This window comes from Herpailurus yagouaroundi, unplaced genomic scaffold (genome assembly GCF_014898765.1).
Source record: "Herpailurus yagouaroundi ecotype Mexico unplaced genomic scaffold, PumYag 180, whole genome shotgun sequence".
NCBI classification, from domain to species: domain Eukaryota; kingdom Metazoa; phylum Chordata; class Mammalia; order Carnivora; family Felidae; genus Herpailurus; species Herpailurus yagouaroundi.
This window is the reverse complement of record NW_024412411.1, coordinates 5488785-5512635: the sequence shown is the minus strand read 5'-3', so window position 1 is coordinate 5512635 and position 23851 is coordinate 5488785. Positions and strand designations below refer to the sequence as shown.

At 57.6% G+C, this 23851-nt stretch overlaps 1 protein-coding gene across 1 annotated transcript; it reads left to right on the top strand.

Annotated features, from left to right (window-relative positions):
• The first annotated feature begins 1059 nt into the window (after nucleotides 1-1059).
• On the top strand, nucleotides 1060-22557 carry WNT11 (Wnt family member 11). Its single transcript, XM_040489401.1, has 6 exons — nucleotides 1060-1352; nucleotides 5194-5376; nucleotides 12590-12825; nucleotides 14460-14737; nucleotides 17484-17776; nucleotides 21770-22557. The coding sequence occupies exons 2-6, from the start codon at nucleotides 5294-5296 to the stop codon at nucleotides 21942-21944; spliced, it is 1065 nt and encodes a 354-aa protein (XP_040345335.1). The 5' UTR covers nucleotides 1060-1352; nucleotides 5194-5293; the 3' UTR covers nucleotides 21945-22557.
• The last annotated feature ends 1294 nt before the right edge of the window (nucleotides 22558-23851 follow it).

Below are 23851 nucleotides of genomic sequence, written 5' to 3'. Positions count from 1 at the left end.
AGAACGGGGGGAATGGTGTTTTAGGGACCTGAGGCAAACCCCTCTTCACTAAGTCTATGCTTCCCTTCTGCTAATGAACTTGATTATCCTTGAGATTATGCTTGGGACTGAGGCCCCCAGGGTGGGGGCAGACAGAAGCCATGGCAACCTGAAGTTGCCCAGCGAGTTAGAAATGGGAGGGGGGGGGGTGTACCATCAGCCAGAAAGGCCAAGGTGTGTGTGGGGAGAGGGATGGACACTCACCTCACCAGTCTTGGGACAGTTGCCTCAGAAACACAACCGGAGCCGCAGCCCAGGTCTATGCTGGGCAGGGAGCAAACTCTGTAGTTCTTTCTAGTTTCTAAAACCCAGTTCTCAGCCGGTAGCTCCGTGGGGACAGGAGGCAAGGTGTCCAGAAAACTCCCCAACGGTCATCCCAGAGGCTGGAACGCCTGCTTTCTGGTGCCTAACGTTTACAGCGCGCTTCACAGAGCAGGGCGCCCTCTCTTCCTTTCTCCGCGGAGAGCTCAGAATGGCTGATCCCTTTTCCAGAAGTGGAATCAGAGGACTCGAGAAATAACCCCCTCAAAGGACTTACTGGGACGCCAACGCAGCTCTCCGGAGCTGGGACGTATTGGGTCGCCTAAAGCACCCGAGCTGCACCCCCCCCCCCCCCCCCCCGGGATGTCCGCCAGGCTCCCGGCCGAGACTTAAGTGGGACTTCTCCTTGAGCGGTGGCTTCCTCCTCCGTCAAACCAGACTGGTTGAGGTGCCTCGCTCGGCTGGCTGCGAGGGTTAGAAACCTGTCCTACCCGGGCCCCACGCGCCGCAGGTCCGCCGTAGGCTCGCAGCAGGCACGCTTATTAAACACCGGTTACAGTTAGTTAAGTGCCCCCCCTTTGTAACTCGACAGGGCGCGAAGTCCTCTGCGCCGCTGGCGCCGCGGGTCCGTGGCGTCCGTGGGGACCCCGCCCCCGCCCCCCGCGCGCGGCAGGAGCCACCCTGTGGGGTTTCGGCGCGCTGACGTGGGCGGATCAAAGCTACTGCCCGCGCCTTATAAAGCAGTTGGGGCGGACCGCGCCGGAGACCGTGCGGCTCGAGAAGGAGAGCTCCGGCGAGCGGGCGAGCGCAGGCCCCGAGAGCCCAGCGGAGCCCCCAGCAGTCCGAGTCCGTGCTACAGTCCTCGTGGGACCCGAGCCGGCCGCCGTTCGCGGGGATCCCGGGCGTCCTGCTGCGGCCGCTTCGGGAAGAGGGCAGCCTCGCCGCCTGCCCAGCCCGGAGAGCGCTCGGGTCCGCTGGGGGCCGCGCTCGCCGCTCCCCGGCCGGCCCGGGCGGCAGGGCACTCGGTGCGCGCCCGGCGAGCGCCCCAGGAGGTGAGCAGTGGCCGCCGGCGGCGCTCGGGTGCTCAGCGGGGACCTGCTAGGGCGGGGGCGTTTGAGTCCGAGGGGGACGGCGCGACCCCGTAGGGCACCGACTCCCGGGTGAGCACATCGAGGCCTCCTCCACACCTCCCCTCTGCGGTTCTCCGAGGAATCCCTGGGAGGATAGCAGCCCCGCAGGGGCCTGGGGGCGCTGGCTTTCCCGGCCTGTATGCTGGAGGTGGGTTGTTCCGATTGTGCGGGCCGCTGCCAGCCTCCCCGGCCCCGTTGCCGGGATTAGACCCTCTCCCTCCCAGTCGGAGCGCGAATGAGGTCATGCCCGAGCCATCCCGGGGGTGGGAGACTTGGATAGTGAGGCAGGGCACAGGGCGTGTGTGGCGGGGCTGGAGAGGGTTGCCAAAGGCAGACGACTACCGCGGCTCGTACCAAATTGGGGAGTAGGGGCGGACGCCTAGCCTGGAGACCGACTCCCAGAAGCGGCACGGGAGAGGAGAGAACCAGGACTTTGTTTACAGACCTGAGCTCCAGGCTGGGGGGGTGGGGGGAGGGGAGAGGGCGGGGGAGGAGGAGAGCCCTGTCCCGGGACCGGAGGCACATCTGGAGCCGCCTCAGACATCTGGCTGAGCTCGCGCACGGGCACCACAACTCCCACCTTCTGGTGCTGAGGTGCCTCCATGACCACAGGATCCTTAGGCTCTCAGGGTCTGGCTCCAGAGGGGTGGCGGGAGGTGCCCGGAGTACTCCCACCCCACCCTTCCCACTTCCAAAATAACCAGTCTCGCGGGTAACTCGGCGCATCGTCCGCAGCCGAGCAGACAGATTTCGCAAGACTCGCGCGGCTGGGGTCAAACCCGGGTTGCGGGCCCGGCCTAGCTCCGCGTCGCAGGTAACCTTGAAGCGGTCGCTTGGCGTCACCGGCTCGCAAGGTCGGCTCTGCCAGCTGCGCAGCCCGAGGCTTCAGGCCCGGGCCGCGCCGACCTGACGCGCGGCGTAGACACTCGGCCCGGATCGCCCAGCCCGCTCCCAGTCCAGTGCGGGCTCATCCCGGTAAGGGAAGCTCGGCGTGGCCCAGCTGGCTTGGCTCAGAGGGGCGGCCGCCCTGGCAGCGGCGTTTGCAAGGACTTCCAGAGCTCAGGCCCTATAACCACCTGTTGGAGCCTGACTGTGGCTACTGAGCTCACGGTGCACAGCCCGGGAGACCACCTCTCTCGCCCTCTGCTAGCGGGGTAGCTTGGCCCTTAACGCCAGCGCGGGGAGGAAGGGACAGCCTGTCTGTCTCTCCCAAGACACTGCGCTTTGACGCGGGCCCACTAAGCTCCAGGTCCCAAGGGAGGCTCCGCTCTGGGCCTGAAGCAAGGGGTCGAGCAGTTCGGGGCTGACCGTGACAAGTGGATGTCTTACAGAACAACCAGCACTGAGAGGGTACTTACTCTACGCCTCGTCCCATCCCTAGACGGGGACACCGGGGCCCAGGAAGAAAAGGGGACTTGCCAAAAGTCCCACTGCGCGGGAGGCAGCAGCGGATCCCACCTGGAACCCCGGCGTAGCGTCCCCTGGCGGGCAGCGGGCTCCGCGAGGCGAGTGTGCCCTGACCTTCGGGGTGCAGGCTGAGGGTGACCTAGCGGCAGGCGCCTCTGTCCCGGACGTTCTTACACGGGACAGTTATAATCCGTCAGGACTCAGAGGCCAGGCCAGGCGCTGCCTCTCCCACCAACGTATTGGGGCAGTGGAGGGAGAAGGCCGGGACCACCGGGGACTCTCAGAAAGAGCCTGGAGTAACTGTAGCCCCGTTTGCTGTGACCGGGGCGGCCCCTCCTCTTTGGGAGAGTTGAGCTGGACATGGATCTCCCGCTGTGAGTCTGCACTCTCCTCTGTTCGCGTGCAGCCCCTTCCTCCTCCCCACTCTGGAATGCTGGGTGCCTGGTGGGGGCGGGGGGAGAGTCCACACTTCGGGACGGGGTGGGGGGGAAAAACAGAGACAGTGACTGGAGTTTTCATCTCTCCCCCCATATCCAGCCTATATACTTCGCATTCTCAAGAGTGTGGTAAACTTTCATGGTCAGTAAGACAAAGGGTTTGGATGCAGGCTGGGTGGGAGGAGGGGGCTCAGTTACACTGAGAACCCCGCTGAGACCGCTAGCCTTGGACTCGGCACGTTTGTAGTGCGCGCCTCGGAGTTAGGCGCCTAGCGGGACACTGCGAAGGAGGAAAAAGACACGTAATTCAGGGTTTTCTCCCTGCTTTCTTCTGCGTTATGCCGCAAGGCTCCAGGAAACAGTGAGGTTTCAAATCTTGCGGGTGCTTAAGGCACACACGGAGACGCACACACTATACAGGTATTCGTAACAGTGTAAACTCAGGCAGAGGGGAACTTAAAGACCCCCAAGCTCCTGCGAGGCTTGAAAGACTTCAGGAGACGCACGGTCAAGTTCAGTCCCTTGTTTTATGAAGGGAAACTGAGCCTGGGGATGGTGGAGGGCTCGCCCAAGCTCACACAGCCAGATGAGAACGTCCCCTTCCTTCTCAAGTGCCCCCTGTAAGGCGGGTGCCTTCTTTTTCCAACTCCCCAAGCCCTTTAGAAAGGAATCTCTTTGTCTTTGTTCCTCTCCAGGGGAGAGGGGCTGGGGCTGCTTTTGTCTCCGAGAGAATGCCAGGTGTTGGTAAATTTGGGAGAAGCTGGGAAGGGAGTTAATGAGGTGAGGACGAAGAGTGGGAAGACCAAAAAAAAAAAAAAAAAAAAAAAAAAGATGGAGAAGAAAAAGAAAAAAGCCCCGAGGAGCAGCCCTGAGACCTGCGGGCGGGGTAACAGTTGCTCCACGGCGCTAGGTCGCCCCCTGGTGGCCAGAGGGGGCGTCGCGCCGGCCCAGTGCGCTCTACTGCTTAGCGTTGGCCAGGCTGTCCCGCGTTGGCTTGGGCCTGGGCACCGCCTGGCACTCCAAAAGGGGGCCGCTAGACGGGGACTTGGAGACTCGGGAACAAAGGTACAAAGGCCTCTGCCATTTCATTTCTCATCCCCCCCTTCACTGATACCCACAGTAACCGCCCCCCCCCACCCCCCATTTCCTAGTCTTCTGACCATTCGCGAGCTCACGGGACATCTGGGTAGACGTGGGAATAGCACACGGGGCACGGACCTGCGGCTGACTGGGTGAACAATGCCGTTTCCACATCACCGGGCCGCAGATTCCTCATCTGTGAGATGGGGGCAGTGAGGGCACCTGTCTCGCAGGGCTGCTGGGAGGAGCAAATGCGATCATGTTAGGTGAACTTTATAAAGGCGAATTGTGTCTGAATCACCGTTGTGTCCCTAGTTTACAGGGGAGAAAACTCAGCGGGAAAGGAGAATTGCCAAGCCCCTACTAACTAGTAATTAATATTTGGAGATAACGCAGATCCTGGGCCTGGCAGATCTGCCCTCTTGCGCGCACTCGGCCTCCGCCGTGACTCCCTTCCTCCTCTCCTTTTGGTCCCTCCTGGTCAGTGTGTCCCGGGGCTCCCTCTGCCTCGGTGTCTTTCAGCCTCGGTCTCTGACCGGCTTCCTCCCTCTCGCTGTCTCTGGTCCGGTCGCCAGCTTCCCTGCCAGTCCGCAGCCCGGGTCCCAGCCCGGGAGCCGCGCTAGATGGACACGCCCTCGGCCGCGCTCGGGCGACACCTAATTTGAGCCAGACGCCGGCCGCGTCCCGGGCTGTGCGGGGCGGGAGGCGACGCCCGCCGCGCGCTCGGCCTCCCGGGTCCGACCCCTCCTTTGTAATTTGAATAAAACGCCCCCCCCCCACCCGCAGCCCCCGCCCTGCGCTCCGCCTTAACCCGCCGCCTCCGCTCTCCCCGACTGCAGGCGGCGTGCTCGCTGGAAGATCGGCGGTGGCGGTGCCCGCGGCGGGACTTCGGTGCAGCTCCTCGAGGGTGCGACCCCCGAGCGCGCGTGCCGCGCGACCATGAGGGCGCGGCCGCGAGTCTGCGAGGCGCTGCTCTTCGCCCTGGCGCTCCAGACCGGCGTGTGCTACGGCATCAAATGGCTGTAAGTAGGGACCCCGCGTCTATGCAGCCGGGCTCTGGGACCGGCGGCTGGGGGTGGCGGCTAACGTTCAGGGGCCCCCCCTGGGGATCGGGTGAGCGTGCCCAAGACCCGGGAGCCGAAGTTGGTTTGGGGGTCGTGGGCAAGTCACTCTTCTTAAGCCTCCTTTTTCTACTCTGTAAAATATTGTCCTTACCTTCCGGAGGGTTGTGAGGCAGGAGCGAGACAGGGCGTGGAGAACGACAGAATTGCCTTGTCCTGTACAGCTGAGGGTTGCGCAAGGCCTCCACAGGGGCAGATGGAAAAAGCGTGGTCAAGGGCCCCAGTCAAGAGGGTCTGTGGCCCGCATGGGGGGCCTGTTCAATATCGTGTTTCCTTGTCAGTCTCCTGACCTTCGCTGAAGATTCTCAAACAGTACTGACCCCTCCACCTGGGTGACCTTGGGGGAAGTGTCACTCAACGTCTGGGAGCCTCAGTGTCCTCTGTCGAAGGAGGGGGAGAGCCTCTACCTCACTCAGATCAGATGAGAAGCGGCTCATGAAAGAACTTTGTAAACTGTCAGATGCTCTGCACATGTGAAGGGTATTCCTTTAGATAGAAATTATTAATGGCTGGGTGGGTGGGAGAGGGAGGCTCTCTTCCATCCAGTAGAAGGGAGTGCCTGCTCTGTGCAGGGCTGTGGGCGGTGCAGGGTGGGGGTGGGGGGGGGCGTGGAGAGGAGTAAAACCCAGCCCCTTCCTGGAGGAGCTGCCCTCTGGGCTGGAAGAGATAAGCCCAGGCCGTAAATAACTCCAAGTGCCCTAGGAGTGACCAAGGTGGTGTTGTGGGGGCCCAGAGGAGGGGAGACCACCTGGTGGGGGGCACATACTTGGGACCCTGGGATGAATTTTCGGCAGTGGTGAGCCTGGGTCTGGCTTGAGGAGTTTCTGGGAGTTTGGTGGGTGAGGGCGGTGGGGAGGAGGGCACTTTGGGTGGAGGGACTCCCTGAGTGGTGCGGACATCCAGGACAGGACAGGTCTGGAGACGGGGGTGGGGAGTGAGCCATGCAGATAAGAGAGGCAGGGACAGATTATGGGGGCTGGGGAGGGGCTATGAGGAAGTTTCGTGGATTAGCTGCAAGACAGGGCGATAGTGGCTGGGCCGCCAGCAAACAGTCCTGAGGTCACTGGCGCTGCCCCCCCCCCCCCCCGGGGCTGAGTTATCGATTAATTGGTGATCCAGGAGGATAACCCCATCTTCTGGCATCTCTTGTTGGCAAGGAGAAGCGTAGGCTTAGCGGCTCTTCGCTGCTGCTTCTGATTAGTTGTGTGAGGCGTCAGCCACCTTCTACTGCCAGTACCTGGCACGGCGCCAGTTGGTGGGACCCTCCGATCAGAGAGTCCCAACCCTCCTCACCTGCCACACCATTTTACAGATAGGGCAGCTGAGGTCCGGGGCATGGAAGGATTTGCCAAAGAGCACTAGGAGCTGCAGAAGCCAAGAACCAGGCTTGCCTCCAGAGCGTTGCGGGGGACACGGCTGGCATTCCCGCGCCACAGCGGGAATGCTGAGGCCCTGACAATGTGTGACTTGCACAAGCCCCCACGCTGGCAGGTGGCCACGTGGGGCCTGGAACAGATGGCTGGCTAAGCCCAACATCCATGCTGTTCCCACTGCACAGCCCCGGCTGCCACGAATAATGGATACCACTGGGTGTCTGCCTTACAGGAGCTCCTAGCCTCTTGGGGGAAATGGACATGTACAAATACAAAGTGGACTTTGGGCTGTGTCCTGGGAAAGGGAGTGTGGGGGCCCAGGGGAGGAGCGGTTAGGCCCATCTAAGGAAGGTGGCTTTGGGCTGGGCTTCAAAGGATAGGTAGGATTTTGATGGCCAAGGATGGAGTGCAGAGCAAGCATCTAGGCAGGAGGAAAGAGCAGAGACAAAAGCAGAGAGGCAGGACGGTGCATGTGGGGAAACAGAGAAACCAAGAATTATTGGAGCCTGCTAGTAAATCCCGTCTCTGTTCCAGGAGCTTTAGTCACTTAATTTTGATAATACTCCCACGAAATAGGTGGTATTCTTATCGCTACCATTTTACAAATGAGGAATCTAAGGTACAGAGAGGTTCAGTAACTGGCCCAAGATCACGCAGCTAGTTAATGGTGGCTGTGGGACCAGAACCCTGGGCAGATGAGCTCCATTCGGCCAAACCCCTTGTTAGTGGTTAAACTCTTGCTGGAGCTGAAGATATAGGGGGAGGCAGGAGTGGAGGTTAAGCAGTGTGTGTGTGTGTGTGTGTGTGTGTGTGTGTGTGGCCAAGCACTGTTCTAAGTGCTTTATGGATATTGTTCATTTGAAACAATGAACCATAGGACGTGGGTTCTGCTATCACCCCCATTAAACAGAAAAAGAAATGGAGGCACGGGGTCTCTAACTCACAGGGTGTCACAGCAGCAGAGGCAGGATGTGGAGTGAGGCTGTCTGGCTCTGTGGCTTCTTGGTCTCAGGGAGCCCCAGGACAGTTGGGAATAGGGAAGTGTACTGTGGGGCGACTCACGCAGGAGACTCAGCTGTCCTGGGGTTGTCCCCGGGGGTCCTGCTACCCTGGGCTTTGGAAAGGGGACCGAAGATGAAAGAGGTCTCTGACCTAAGAACTGAAACCAGATGTGGCTCGGTGGCCCAGAATGTCCACCTGTTGGGGACCTGGGATTCAGCCTGAGCCTTGCCAGTTTGCTAGCCTCGAGCCACGCCTCAGGCATATCAATCGCTTCGGCCTCTCTGAGTCTCCGTTTCCTCATCTCAAAAATGGGAATGAGAGGTATCCTGGGATCTGGGAGGCCTGGGTTCTAGCTTGGCTCTGCCTGATTGGCTGGGGACATGTCTGGGCAAGCCCTGCCCGTCTCTGGGCCTCCGTGTCCCCACTTGCACAATGAGATGAGGATACGGGGGCCCAGCAAGGGCCAGTGACTTACCCGAGGTTGGGTGCAGCAACTGAGCTGGAGCTGAAACCCAGGTCTCCGGCCCCCCCCCCCCCCCACCACTCCCAGGAGGACCCTCGACTCCCAGATGAGAGAGACCTCAGCCACTGCAGTGGCACCTTGGCACAGGCCTTGCTTGTGAACTCTGTTCCCTCCTGTCCTCTCTTCCACCCTCTCCCCCCATATCCTCATCCCCAGATATACCAAAATGTTTTCAATTAGGGGTCTGCTGCAGCGAGGCAAGCCGGAGGAGATGTCCAGACGGGCAACTCCCCCGCCTCCCACCATAATCCTTGATTACCTCCCCGAGGGGGACTTAGTTAGAAACGGTCATTACCACTAATTACCAGATGACCGCATTGCCCTCCTCAGGAGTGGAATCCGCTGCCTCCTGCCTCCTGGTCTCCCGGCCTGCACGCTGCGGCTGGCCGCTCTGTGCACATCACTCTCTCCAGCCGCCCCTGGCCCACCAAGGATCTGCAGACCTCTTCCTATCTGTCCTGTGCCCTCCTTGGCAGTCTGGGCCTCATCTGGGAGCGTCCTCACTGGGCTGTCCCTTGTAGTACCTCCTCTCACCGCCGGCTGGGGAGGCGGAGGCTTATTGACTCCAGAACCGGACAGACTGACACCCTGAGTGGCCCAGGTCCTCGGGCAGCAGGGGCACAGAGCTCCCCTCCCTCAGCCACAGCATAGGGTTGCATAGGGAGCCAGAGCTGAGCTCCCCAGGGAAAGGCTGGGCCTACATTGTCCACTTCTTGGCTGGAGCAGGAACCCAGGGAAAAGACCCAGAACGCAGCCACACTGCTTGAGTGCCCACTGCATACCTCGTACCGTGCGGGGCATTTTCTTGCATACATCATATAATCCTTCCTGTTGTGAAACCGCAGACTGGTTCAGAGGGGAAGGAAGAAATCTGGGCAAGGATGACGGGCAGAGGGGGCTCAGGACAGGCTGAGTGTTGACAGGCCCCAGCCCGGCAGAGAGGGGACCCGGGAAGGAGAGGCCAGGTCTGCGGGAAGATGGTGTTGGGAGGAGACTGAGCATCCGGGTACCAGAGCTGTCCCTGTGTCCTCCTCTGTACAAAGTGGGGGGGGGGGTTGTAATCTCCCAGGCTGCCCCCTCGGGGTGCTGTGAGAAGTGGATGGGGCGAGAGATTCTGCCGAGTGGGGAGTGCTGTGCCTACATGGGGTAGTGTGTGCATGGTGTTTGCTAAGCACAGGTGGAGGGGCTGGACCAACCAAGAAACAGGCTGTGTGGATGACGTCCGCCTCTGTGTGGCCACACCTCACCCGGTATGGGCTATGAGGATTCCGCCCGGAGGTTCCCTGAGGTGACCTGGCATAGACAGGCCTCAGTGGCTCAGAGGGCCCTCCTCAGAGGGAGGACCAGATGGCTCGCTTTAGCTCAAGCAAACAGGCCTAAGATCTGCGCCCAGACACGCCAGACATTTAAAATCCCTGCTCACAGTTGGGAGGATGGGGACGGACCAGGGGTAACAGTGAGGCAAGACTGCCTGAGATACCCACAGTCGATCTCAGGGCTGGCTTGTGCCAACCAGACTGCAGACATCACATCAGGGCATGCCCACTTGTCCTGGGTCGGCTTCCCAGGCCTCTGGGAAGACTTCTGTACTTTGGAGTTGTAGGAGGGGTGGGACATGGCGAAGTGAGAGGCAGGGGGGAACAGACTAACTTATTAGGATTTAATGTAGCACCTATTTGCTCTCTTGGGCCCTCCAAGACCTCTAGGAGTTCCCACTTTGTAGGTGATGCTCAGAGAGGTACAGCAATTTGCCCAAGATTATACAGCAGATAGAGGGCAGTGCTGGAGCTAGAACCCCTCTGACCCCCTTTGGTCCAAGATTCACCTGGCAATAAGCAGAGGCCATCCCGCTTATGGATGTTCAAGATGTTTTACATATGTTATGATACGGATGTCTTGCCATCACCTTTTAATGTAGAAATTGTCATTTTGGGAGCTCAGTCGGTTAGGCAACCGACTCTTGATTTTGGCTCAGGCCATGATCTCACAGTTTGTGGGATCGAGCCCTGCCTTGAGCTCTGCACTGACAACACAGAGCCTGCTTGGGATTCTCTCTCCCTTTCTCTCTGCCCCTCCCCTGCTGGCTCACTCCCTCTTTCTCTCTCTCTCTCTCTCTCTCTCTCTCAAAATAAATAAACATTTTTTTTTTAATTATCATTTTCTTATAACAGATGAGGACCATGAGGCCCAGAGAGGTTGGGTAACTTACCCATGTCACACAGCTGTGCCCTAAGCCTGGGCTCTTCCCTAGGCCAGCCCATGAGCTGGAACCTTTGGGTCATTGCCTTATTACTGTTGAAAGGCCTATGTAGCCATTAGACTAGGGGCTCCTTGAGGAAAGGATCTGTGCCATGTTCATTATCAAATGAGTCCAGAAAGAGCTGGTGCTTAGTAAATATTTCTTCCACAAGTAGATCAAGTTCATTTATGCATTTAGGTACAAGAGCAAGGGGAAAGGCATTCCTGGCATCAGGAAAAGCCTGGGCAAACACATGGTAGCAGGGCCGTCCCTGTTAGAGAAGCCAGGAGTCTGGTATGGCCAGATATTAGGGCACGCCGGGGACGAGGACAAGAGGCTGGAGAGGGCTTAGGGGACCAGGTTTGAGGCAGCCCTTGGCTGTGACTAAGTGGGTACAGGAAGGAAAAGACCACCAAGGCCGTGATTGTAGTAACTTTCCTTACTGGGCACTGACCAGCTGTGTCAGCCCTGGGCAGAACACATGAGGCTCACGGAGTTACTCCCCCAGGTAATGCTGAGAGGTTGCTGGGCTAGGAGAGGCCAAGAGACTTGTTCAAGGTCACAAAGGGAATGACACATCCAGGAGTCTACCCTGGCATGTGCTGTTCTTTAGCAAGGTGCTACCTCCCTTAGGATGCCGGGGCAGGGGTTCTGGATCTCGGCCTCACCAGGTCTCAGCCCTGACCCTGGGTGAAGACCGTGGGGCTCGCAGCAAGCAGGGCCCACAGCACTGTGGCTGCAGATTGGCCCATCCTTGTCCCCGGCTCCTCCAGGGTCTCTGCTGGGTTGCTGAGGGCCAGCTGGCTCTGGGGCAGGGGATAAGTCTATGCAGAACCCTTTAAGGCTGTTGGGGTCCCTCTACCCTGCGCTCAGAGGAGGTGCTGCCTGATGCAGCCTGCTCCTCAGAGAAGGCCCGGCACAAATGTGGATCCAGGACCCTGGTCCTAGAGCCTTGCAGTCCCAGTGCCTAGAACCAGGATCTGGGAAGCTCTTCAGTCCTATAACATCACCAGGTTCAAAGGGACCCCCAGGCCAGCATTTCCCAAAGCATGGATGAGGTCAGTGCCTCTCAAACAAAGGGCTTTGTGCTCAGCAAGGACTCCAGAGTTCAACAAAACCAAGCCTGTTGTGTTGCTTGGGGCTTCTCAGGGCCTTTAAAATGCAAATGTGCGTTAATTACTCTCCAAAGGCAAACATAGTAGATCATGTTCCCCAAATGTGCTTCAGGATGGATCCCTTCTTTCAGTGTCTCACTGGAACACGTTCTGGGAAATACACTTTATAGGTACGGACACTGAAGCCCAGAAAAGGGACAGTGATTTATCGAAGGGCACACAGCAAGTGAATGACTTAGTCCCATTTATTGCAAAATTGAGTGGCTGTTTTATCCTTTAATAAATCCCAAGCATGTGTGTGGAATTTTACAGCCTAATAAGTAGTTTAATAATTAAATGAAGCAATGTATGGTAAGCTCCTAACTCATATGTGCATCTAGTAAGCGCTCAATTAATAGTGTGTATTATAATGATAGTGATTGTAATAATCTAGCATTTAGCACAGTGTCTGGCCCATTTGGTGTTCAGGGTCGAATGAATGTTAAATAAAGAGAAACAATTCACAGCCGTGTGAGAGCTAAATAAAGCCGTGGGTGTGCACACTTTGTGGGCTGTGAAACTGTTTATTGTTAATATAATTACAGTAAAGTGTAGGTAGGATGGAGGTCATGATCCTGCATTATGAATGAGGCCCTGGCCCAGAGAGGGACAGCGATGTGCCCAAGGTCACAGGGAACGGAAGGGGGAGCCATTGCTCTGCTGGGGCCAGGTCTTTGCCTCTTAGTTTCCAAACTCCTTCCAGCAAAGGCCCCTGAACCCATTCATTGCGCAAGGGCTGGGAGCAGTAGGGCAGGTGTAGGCAACGTGGCCCCTCACGCTCTGTCTTTCCTTCTCTTGGTTGTTGCCCTTCGGTGGTGTGCAGGGCGCTGTCCAAGACCCCGGCGGCCCTCGCGCTGAACCAGACGCAGCACTGCAAGCAGCTGGAGGGGTTGGTATCTGCGCAGGTGCAGCTGTGCCGCAGTAACCTGGAGCTCATGCACACCATCGTGCACGCCGCCCGCGAGGTCATGAAGGCCTGCCGCAGGGCCTTCGCGGACATGCGCTGGAACTGCTCCTCCATCGAGCTTGCCCCCAACTACCTGCTTGACCTGGAGAGAGGTAGGGGGCCGGCGGGGGCTGCTAGGGCCCACGGAACGCGTGCAGGTGGGGAAGGATGAATCCAGGCATCAATATATGTGTGTTTAGATAGGTGGGTGAATTCATGGACGGATGGGTGAATGTTGATGGCTGTGTGATGGGTGGATGAGTGAAGAGGTGGGTGATGGATGGATGCACAGAAGAAAACAGACGTGGATGGGCGGGTGGATGAATTAATCATAGATACTGGTATCCAGGCATGAACTGATGAATGAATAAACATATAGTGAGTGAATATACGAGTTTCAGGGGAGCCTGAAATGGTGGCACAAATGCCTGTGTAACTAATGCATAAAGGGAAGGATGAACGAGGCCGAGGAGGCTCTTGGGAGGGGCGTATGTGACAAGACAGGAAAGCCACCACCCGGCAGACAGGTGTGCCACGAGGTAATTCTAGACCGAGGTAATTCTAGACTGAGGATGCTGTGAGATGCACAGAGTGATATAGGAACTCCACTTTCCGGAGCAGGTGGCTTGCGGGGTGGACTTGGGGGTCCTATGTACAGTCAAGAGCCTTTTGATGGCCAAAGTGCCCCAGTGGACCTAATCTCTCCTCCTGCGTGGCAACAGCTGAGGATTGTATAGCACTTGACAAAGCTTCCTTCCTTCCCGAATTATGGGGACTCTAGAGCGATCCTGTGAGGGAGGTATTATCATTTCCATTCTACAGTTAAGGAAACTGAGGCTTGAGAAGGGGAGGTGACTTGTGTGGACCTGAAGCTAGGACCCCCTACAGCAGAGGCACATTGGGCTCCGTATTAGTTTTTCCAGGATGCTGTGACAAGGTCCCACAAACGGGGCTTCAGACAACGAAACTGTATTGTCCCAGAGTTCTGGAGGCTGGAAGCCTGAAACCAAGATACCAGCAGGGCTGTGCTCCCTCTGACAGCCCCGGAGAGGATTCTTTCTTGCCTCTTCTTAGCTTTCGGTGACTGTCCCCAGCCTCAGTGTTCCTTGGCCTGGAGATACGTCACTTTAATCCCTGCCTCTGTGTCTCTGTATCCAGAACTCCCCCCTTCCTATAAGGACGCCAGTCATTGGATTAGGGCCCACCCAGACCCAGTATGACCTCATCTGAGTTCCATTACACCTGCAAAGGCCGTGTTTCTAAATCAGGTCATGTTCACAGGTACCAGGGGCCAGGACTTGACTATATCTTTTAGGGGGACGCATTTCAACCTACAAAGAGACAAGTGGCTCTTTGCACACTTGTCTGCCCCTCGAGTTGTGAGTTCTTTGAGGAGTAGCCCCTAACACTGAGTGCAGGGATGTAGGGGGAGATCCGGAATGGTGAGTGTGTGGGAGCAAGGGTGCCTGTGGGTGTGTGGGCTTTGCCGGCCTCTGGGAATGAGGGTGAGTTTGTGATGAGTGCACAAATCAGCTGGTGTATGTGTGGGAGAATGGACTGGCGACAGATTAATGTCCCTGGTGCTGTCCTCCATCTGGTGGCAGCCTCTGTGCCCGGCTGGCCCCACAGAGGCAGGCAGGGGCCCAGGAGGAGGCCCTCAGGCCTGAGTGGGGTCCTGTGCCCTGTCCCCCGGCGGCCGCCCCCCCCCCCCCCCCCCGCCCCTAGCTGACCCAGCACTTCCCCACAGGGACCCGGGAGTCAGCCTTCGTGTATGCGCTGTCGGCGGCCGCCATCAGCCACGCCATCGCCCGGGCCTGCACCTCCGGCGACCTGCCCGGCTGCTCCTGCGGCCCTGTCCCAGGTGAGCCACCCGGGCCCGGGAACCGCTGGGGAGGATGTGCGGACAACCTCAGCTACGGGCTCCTCATGGGGGCCAAGTTTTCCGATGCTCCTATGAAGGTGAAAAAAACAGGATCCCAAGCCAATAAACTGATGCGTCTACACAACAGTGAAGTGGGGAGACAGGTAACCACCCACCCCACCCACCCCAGATGGTTGTGCCTATGCCAGGTGGCCAGGAAAGGGCCACCCAGTGTGCCCTGATGGAGGGGGGGGGGACGGGCCCGATCCACCCACGTTGAGTGCTCCCGGCCTCCCCCGGCTCTCTCTCCCCTCTCTAGCCGCTTGGAGCTTGCCTGGCTCCTCCTCCTCTAGGGGGTCCACCGGGGTTTGAGTTGAGAATATTAGTGGAGCAGAAGGGACACTGAGCTAGGAGTCAGGAGCTCTGAGTTCCCATCTTGGCTCTGGCACTAGACTAGCTGTGTGACGTTGGGCAAGTCACTTCCTCTCCGGGCTCAGTTGTTTCTATCTATAAAATGGGCTGGGTCGGTGCTCTTCAGTCCCCATCAGCTGTGTTCCTCAGGCTCCTCCTGTGGGGTCCTGAGCCGAGCCTGGGTATGGGAGGAGGCATGGGGAGGGCCATGGGGCAAGAACCTTAGCCTAAGGGGTAGTCTCCTTGGCTCTAACAGGGACTCCCGCCCAGGTCCAAAACTCAGTTTCCCCTCAGCGTTTGTTACGATCAGTGTTTCATTAATCCCTCACCTCATTCCACAGAAGGTTGGGGTGAATGCGTAAGTGAATGAATGGACCTTTTTATTTTTTGAAAATGAAAAAAACATCTTTATACTAACCTGAGTGCCAGGCACTGAGGTGGTGCTTGGGGCGTTTTCTCTCCCGTAGTCTCCCCTGTGGGGAGGTGCGGCTACCACCTTACACACGGGGAGCTGGGTGCCTGAAGGGTGGAGAGTCGGGTGCAGATGGCATCTCATGGCCTCCTCCCTGCAGCCCCATCAGGCCCGTTGCACAGAGGCAGCCAGTGAGGCAGAGAGAGCTTAGGTGGCTTGGCTAAGGACACAGGTGCGATGGAGCCCAGGTCTATGGACTCCAAGTCCAGAGGTTTCCACGTCCTCACCTTCCTCTCTCATTGGTCTCCCTTATAGAAGGATTCTGGGATGTCCAGGCCATGTTTGGACAGTTGGGGAAACTGAGGCCAAGAGACACTAGGGGTCCATAGCAGAGCCTGGCCAGGGACCCAGGGCTCCTGTCTCCCAACCCTGCGGGCCTGCCCCCATCCTTGGGAACTCAGCCTCAGTCCTACTCCCTGCCTGGCCTGAGCTTCGTGTATCCAGGAGCACAGCCATCTGCTCCCCCGGTGCAGTCAGGACAGGATACTCAGCTGCCGTGGCACATCGGGCCTGTCCCTGGGGCCCTGTTGCCAAGGAGCTGGTTTCCCTGGGACCATCTGCAAAAGGACCCAGTCCCCTCTCCCGGCCACAGGGCTTGGGTGTCTGGCACACAGCGGGCACCAGGAAACTCTGGGCCCCTTCCCACCCATCAAAGCTGAGGCACTAAACATACCTTACCTCTCCTTTATGACTCAAAAGCACCTCGATGCCCTTGGGAGGTTGAACATGCCCAGCATTTGGGTTCATCTCATTCCTGTGCTCTTCACAGGCCTTGCTGGGCCAAGTCCAGATTTTAGACCCAGTGGACTCCCTCATTCTTCACTACCTGGCACTGATGAAGGAGATGGAGCCCTGGGACCTTGGCCAGCTCCCACACTAACTCACTGAATGATTTGGGGCAAGTCTCTGCCGGCTCTGTGCCTCAGTTTCCCCATCATTTGAAGGCAGGGGTAGGCCCAGGGGACCCATAAGCCTTGCAGCTCTGCATAGGGCAGGCAGGAAGGCAGGCCCGGGCACAGGGATCCAAGTCCTGTGTGCAAAGGAGCAGGGAATAGAACGCAAAACTGAACTGCCGGCAGAAGACATCTATCTAACTCATGCCCCTCCGGTACACATGTGGAAGCTGATGGGACAAGAGGATGATGGGACAGAGTCACTTCTGAAGCCAGGGCTAGAGTTCCCTGAGCCCCAGAGCCCAGACCTCCCCCCCTCCACCACAGGCATTAGACTGATTTTTCAAACCGGTGTTGTTTTGACTTTTGTTAGTTCACAGAACCCTTTCATATGCGTCCTCTCTTTGCATCCTTGCGACCTCCCTGGAAGGTAGCGATTATGCGCGTGCTCTGCACATATAAGATGAGGGGCTGAACAGTGGAGGGCTTGCTGAGGGTCACCAGGCAGCAGAGGGGAAAGGCCAGCCAGGCCAGGGAATGTGCTTCCCCACCCCATGCACTTACTTCCTGCCTCTTCTTACTGTCCCCCTCCCTTCCTTCCCTTGCCCTTCCTTCCTTCTCTTTTCTCCCTTTTTTCCCCCAGCAAGCATTTAGGGAGTCCCAGTTTTGTGCAAGAGAAAAGCATGGAGCAATTAACAGGCATGGCTTTTGCAACTGCCCTCAGACCTGAGTTCAAATCCCAGCTCTCAGATTTTCTAGCTGTGCAACGTTGAGCTTGGGGCTTGGCCGCTCTGAGCCTTTGTTTCCTCTGTTTAAAGTGGGGAAAATAATAATACCTCCTGTGAAGGACTGTTGTGGTGATTAAGCCATGTTATATGTTAGAGCTCTTGGCATCTGCTGTCCCTGCAGATGCCACTCCCTTCCTGTCCCTCCCCGCTGCCCCCCACGCTGGAGGAGGAGCTGAGAATCTAGGACATCTCCCAGCTTTAGAGCCAAAAGCTCCCTCACTTGAGGCCTAGAGCAGACGATGACTCCCTGAGAGCACCCAGCATGCGGAGGGGTGGGGGCAGGGTCCCCGGACAGGCCAGGCAGCGGGCTCTGGCCGCCCAGCCCGACGCCCTCCCCTGTCTGCAGGCTCTGCGCGCCTCTCTGGAAATGAAGTGTAAGTGCCACGGGGTATCTGGCTCCTGCTCCATCCGCACCTGCTGGAAGGGGCTGCAGGAGCTTCGGGATGTGGCCTCTGACCTCAAGACCCGCTACCTGTCAGCCACCAAGGTGGTGCACCGACCCATGGGCACCCGCAAGCACCTGGTGCCCAAGGACCTGGATATCAGGCCTGTGAAGGACTCGGAGCTTGTCTATCTGCAGAGCTCGCCCGACTTCTGCATGAAGAACGAGAAGGTGGGCTCCCATGGGACGCAAGACAGGTAAGGGCCTGCTGTCACCCTGGCAGGAAAGGGTCAGCTAGGCTGCACATGCCCCACCCCAAGGCACACAGTCTGGGCTAAGCTGGCATTTGGGGGAGTGGAGTCCCTACCCAGCTGAGGGAGGTGGCCCCAGGAATGCTGAGCAGGGGTGCCGGGGTCCAAGGGGCCCGCAGCAGAGCTCCTGGGAGTGGCTATTGTGTACCTTGCCCGGGCAGGGGCCCCTGGGGAGTGGAGGCTGGTGGGAGCTTCCTCCTTCCGCCTGGTGGGGGGAGGGGGAAATGGGGAGAGACGATGACCGCACTGGGAGGCTGGCTGAGAAAGAAGCTGTCCCACGTAAGACAGGTCCTCAGCGTTTGTCAACTGAATAAATGAAGGGTAAATGTCATGTAACCTGGTCATTGGACAAATAAGGAACTGAGGCACAAGGGGGCAGCAGCCAGACCACAGCCACACAGGCAGTCTGCACAGAGCCGGGACAGGGCCGGGGCAACTGCTTTTCAGAAGGGCAGCAGGAGCGCAAAGCGTGCCTGCATTCTGTGGAGACAATGCTCCCGCGTTCCCCCGCCATGCACGCACCCACCTCCCAGGCCCCAGCTCTCTCCCCCCCCTCCCGATCCCCAGTTTAACAGCTGGAGCTGGGGTCCCTACATCTGGTCCCATCACTGCTGCTGAAGCCGGCTTAGGACAGGAGAAAGAAAGGGGCCCAGGGGTGATTGCAGACCTACTGTGTGCCAGGCGGGGCTGCTGAGGATTCAGGGCAGCAGCATTTCCCAGAGACCTTCTGGGGGAAGTTAGTCCTGAAACGGTGTAATAGAAACAGTTCTGCAATCAAATATGATTGGGAAATTCTCTTTGGCGACTTGCAAGGCACGAGAACATTTTAAAGGCTCGGAGGAATCCCACAGTAAAGAATCTGCCTAAGCCAACGTTTCCCAGAGGTGTTTGCTGTGGAACTTTTTTATTAAGGAACCCCTAATAGCATTCCACAAAACTAGTGTTCTGCGGGGTTAAAAGAATATTGAACCAGAGTGAGGGTGTCTGAGAACGTGTCTGGCACATAGTTGGTGCCCGGCCAGCATCTGCTTCCTCCGCAGCCCACGTTCCTGTCTCCAGGAGAGGGGGGCTGGTTTGGGGGGCTCCATCGTCACAGGCTAGGGCAGCAGGCTCTGTGAGAAGGCCTCGGCTTCCATCTGGAGGCCAGATTGAGGGGGTCGGGTGGAGTGAAGATGGAACCGGGTCAGGCCAGGGAGACAGGAAGGAGTGAGAGTCTGGTCTGAGGCAGCCGGGGTGGGTGGGGTGAGGATGGGGGTGGGGGGGGGGGGCGGTGGATAGAGGCAAAGGATTCTAGAGCCCAGAGAGGCTGGGGAAAGGCTAGAGCAAATAGAGGGTCTCCCTGGATCTGTGTGTGTGTGTGTGTGTGTGTGTGTGTGTGTAGGACAGTTCCCACCCAGTTACTGCAGCTTCCTACCTGCAGGACCTTGAGCAGATCTCTTCACTCATCTGAGGCTCAGTCTCATCCTCTGTACAATGCACAGGGTTCCACAGCCCTCAGAGGGTGGCCGACAATCTCCTGTCACACTAACTGAGCAGCTCCTCTGCTAGACAGCGTCAGTCCCATGGGAAGGGCTCACTAATGGCAATCTCCCATCCCCACCCCCCAGGCTGTCAGGGCTCCGCTTTCCCAGGGCCCCCACTCTGCCCCTCGGGCTTCCCCTACAGCGACTGATGACGAGGCCCCATCCCGCAGCACCAGCTGCCTCCCTGGCTTTCTCAGAATGCCTCCCCACGCTTGCCACCAGGCTTCCTGCCACTCTCAGCTTTCCGCCGTTCCTCTGAGGATGGGCTGTTGTGGACATCTGTATCAGTCAGCTTTCTCTGCAGTAACAAACAGCTCCAATATCTCAGTAGCTTACAACCACAGACGCTTTTCCCATCTATTTATTACATGAGGCTCTGGCAGGCACACAGAAGGGTGAGAGACAAGTGGTCAGATTGTAACAGAGAAAAGCCCAAGGGTGAGAGAAGTCCAGAGGTGCCCTGACCCAGCCTGGACATCAAGGAAGGCTTCCTGGAGGAGGGGGAACGTGAGTTTTACTAGGTTAGGGGATTCAGGAGTGCAAGGGGTAGAGGTAAATGAGCTTTGTTACTGTAAAAAGAGGTGCATGGGTGGCACCTCTCTAGAGGCTGGCCCCCTAGCTGGGGACAATGCTCTGCAGCCCTCCTCAAGGCCAGCTTGATGAACTGAGACCTCATTGGCAGTCAGTATTCCAAACCCTGGCCCTCTTGTCATGTCTTTCCCAGCAGCGCCTGCACTAATAAAACCTGCCCTGGGTCCCTGGATCTTTCTCCAAGCCCCACTCACCCCCACCCCCTCTCTCAGGCATCACTGCATACCTCAACTGATTCTAGGGTTAGAGGCCAGGTTTCAAACATTGCATGTCAGGGATCTGAAGTAAAAATGAAACTCTTCCTTCTTCCTACTACCCTTTGTCCAGAGGCCTCCAGGATAAGGCTGAGGGCCATTAATGGTGTTGATAACTAAACAAAGTCACCTTTGTTCAGTGGCTTGCCCTAAGTCACCCAGCCAGTAAGTGGCAGAGATGGGCTTTGAACCGTGGTCTGTGTGGCTCTGGGGCATTGTGTTCTTCCTGCTGTTTCTTCCTTCCCGGAACTGCTTGTGGCCCCCATATGCGGGTCACTGTCACCTCCTGACTCTCCCTTCAGGCGCTCCCTCCTTCCCACCTCATGGCCCCTTCCCAGCACAGGTCTTGGCCTCTCTTTCTCAGCTGCTGCCTAGCCTCCTCCCCGGCCTTCCTACCTCCAGCCCTACCCCTTCCATCTGTTCTCACATCTTAGGTTAGATCAGGTCCTTCGCCTTTGCCCAGGCTGTTTGTTTTCTTTGCCCCCAACTCCCTTTCCCTCCTCCCCATCTTAGATTTCTGCTGGTCTTCTGTGAAACGGCCTAGATGACCCCTCCTCCTCCAGGAAGCCTTCCCAAACTCTTACAGACCCCATGCTCACACTGTGTGACTCTGGGCACGCTCCCTCTCCATTCCATGGCTCAGTTTCCCCATCAGAAAATAAGAGGGTTGAATTTGGTCAGCTCTAGAGCTTGCCCGTGTCGGACATTCTAGGATTCCCGGGTCCGCATGGCTGTGGGGACCCAGCTGCGTGCCCTGCGTGCCCCCCATCCCTGCTAGCCTGAGCCCACCTAGAGGATCTGCCAAACTGCAGTTGGATATTGGGGTCCCATAGGGGCCTTCACTGCCTTCTCCCACAGAAATGGGATTCAGAAAGAAATGCAGCCCCTGGAATCCTATGGATTCTCTGCCCTTAGGGTAGGCGGAGCATGTGAGAGATTTGGTTTCAGGACCCCACAGATTCCTGTGAGAACTTGAACGGGCTCTGCTCTTTGCTAAGCCCATTACCATCTGTAAAATGGGTATAATAATTCCGCTGACCAGGGACCCCGCATGCCTCCTAGAAGATAAAATACGGTGGCGGGGCGGGGGTGGGGGGGGGGGGGTGCTGACTGGCACGCAGGGCCACTGGTTGACAGACCCTGTCTCCAGATGAACAGTGTGCCACATATTCACTTTGCCTCACATCCAGTGCCATTTAGTCTTTTCCAGAACTTACTTTGGGATTCTAAATGTAAAAATGTTCTTGACATTTGGGACAATATAATTAAAGATCAAATATGAAGACAGGATTGTCAGAGCGGTTTGAGGCTCCTTCAAGTATTTAGAAGAAATAGAAAAAAAAAAAAGGACACCCCTAAGAAAATAAACACGCCCATCATTTCTCGTTTTGATAAATGCCTATTAGAAATACAAGGAGAAGCGAGAAGTACTCTTAGGGAAGGGGATTACCTAAAATTCCCCAAAGATCAAGACACCTTCCAAGAGGGACGCAGCCGCGGGGTAGGGGGAGCCTGCGGGTGCCCGGTTGGGAGCATGTGCTCACCCACTGTCCCTTTCCTCCCCACCGCAGGCAGTGCAACAAGACGTCCCACGGCAGTGACAGCTGTGACCTCATGTGCTGCGGACGCGGCTACAACCCCTACACGGACCGCGTGGTCGAGCGGTGCCACTGCAAATACCATTGGTGCTGCTACGTCACCTGCCGTAGGTGTGAGCGCACCGTGGAGCGCTATGTCTGCAAGTGAGGCCCTGCCCACCCCGTGGGGACTTGTGGAGGCCCAGCCAGGGGCCCGGAGACACCCCGTGGAGTTTTTCTTGGGAATTCCAGATGCCAGGCGTGGGAGGCGGCTTGTGCTTTGCCTCCCCTTGGAAACCGCAGAAACAGAAGGCCCGGCCGCTCTGGAAGGAGGGCCAGGACCTCAAAGGAAACCGACAAGATTAAAAATAACCTGGCAGCCAGAGCCTGGGAGTGCCCACTTGCTGCCTTCCAGACTCGTCTAAGAAGCCAGGGGTATGAGTTGGGCAGGACTGGCGTGGACTTGACCTTTGGCAGCCGGAGACACCAGCCTCCCGGGAAGGGAGGTCTGCCTGCCCTCCTCGGAATGTCTGCAGGCCCAGCCCTTGCAACGACCCCCGGCCCACCCCAGGGTCTGAGCCTGCTGGGCATACCACATGGAACCACTAGCTTGGGTTGTAAATGTTTTTTGTTTTCTTTTGTTTTGTTTTGTTCTCTTCCTCTGGGATGTGGGAGCTACAGAAATATTTATAAAACATAGCTTTTTCTGTGGGGTGGCTCGCCTCAATTCCTCTTTATATATTTTATATATATATATAAATAAATATATATAATGATCTATATTTTAAATAAGCTTTTTAAACAGCTATATGGAATAAATGGTGAGAGAACCCCAGCCTGCCCCTGCGGTTTGTAACCTCCACAAGGGAACTCAGAAGGTCCTGGGGCTGGCGGGGTGAACTCTCGGATTTCCAGGCAAGGCGGCTTCCCGATTGATGTCCCGAGCCCCCGGCTCTGGCCCCGATCGCCCCGTAAGATCTCTTGGTCAAGGGCGAGGACAGACGTCTTGAAACATAAACCCAGCTGGCAGATTCTTTGTTCCTCTGGGACACACATGCAGGCGCGCATAGCCTGGCTGTGTCGTCAGACCTGCTAAGCTCGCTTCAAGAGAAAACCTACCCCCCCCCCCCCCCCGCCCCGGGGGAGCTGGGGACAAAAACCTCAGGGAGGTAGTGACAGACCCAGGCCCTGGTGGGTGTTCTGTGTGACTGCGGGGGAGGCTTTTCCCCTCCCTGGGCCTCAGTTTCCCCATTTGTAAACCGGGAGTGTAAACCTTAAGGTTGGTGGTTGGGAAAGTACGCCCCCCCGGCCCCTCCCCACTCTCCAGCCTCCGCCTGGGCCAGGCTGGCTGCAGTGGATATGGTGAGAAGCAGCTGGATTCCTGTTCTGTGTCAAAGATGGAGCCACCGGGATTTTTCCTCTCTGTGGCTGTGGGATGTGGGACCAGGAGGATGGAGAAGGATTCGAGCCTTTGGCCGGGGTACCTGGAAGCCCTGAGATGGGATGAAGAGAGAGGGCTGGGGCTCAGACTGGGCCACGGGGAGACTGTGAGGTCCATTCAGTCCCAGGTAGAACCGGTGGGGAGAGGCAGTATCACTAAGGGGCACGATAAAAAAGCAAAGCGGACCAAGACCTGGGCCTGGGGCACCTCTGCTTTGGAGGTCAGGGAGAGGAAGGGGGGAAGAGGCAAAGGGGCTGGGGAGTAGCAGCCAGGGAGATGGGGGGGGGGGGTGGTTCTTAGTGTGGCCAGCTCTGCCCCCTCTGAGCTTCGGCTTCCTTTCCTGGCACGTGGGTGGTGCTGGTGAGCAAGTGGAGGCTATCCTTGGTGCCTGGCCCCCAGAAGGCCCCCCCCACAGAAGCAATTAGTAATCACATGTGCTCTGGCCCTGGGGTAACCACTCAAGTCCAAAGATGGAAGAGAATGTTATAACCTGAACTTCTGTGTATGTGAGAGGAGGCATGAATGCCAGGAAGGAAGGCTCTCCGATACCCACAGCTAGCTAAGGCCCTACCTGGAAGGGCTGGGGCACAGCAGGTCCTGGGAGCCCCAGAAGGATTGGGGAAGCGAAGCAGGGG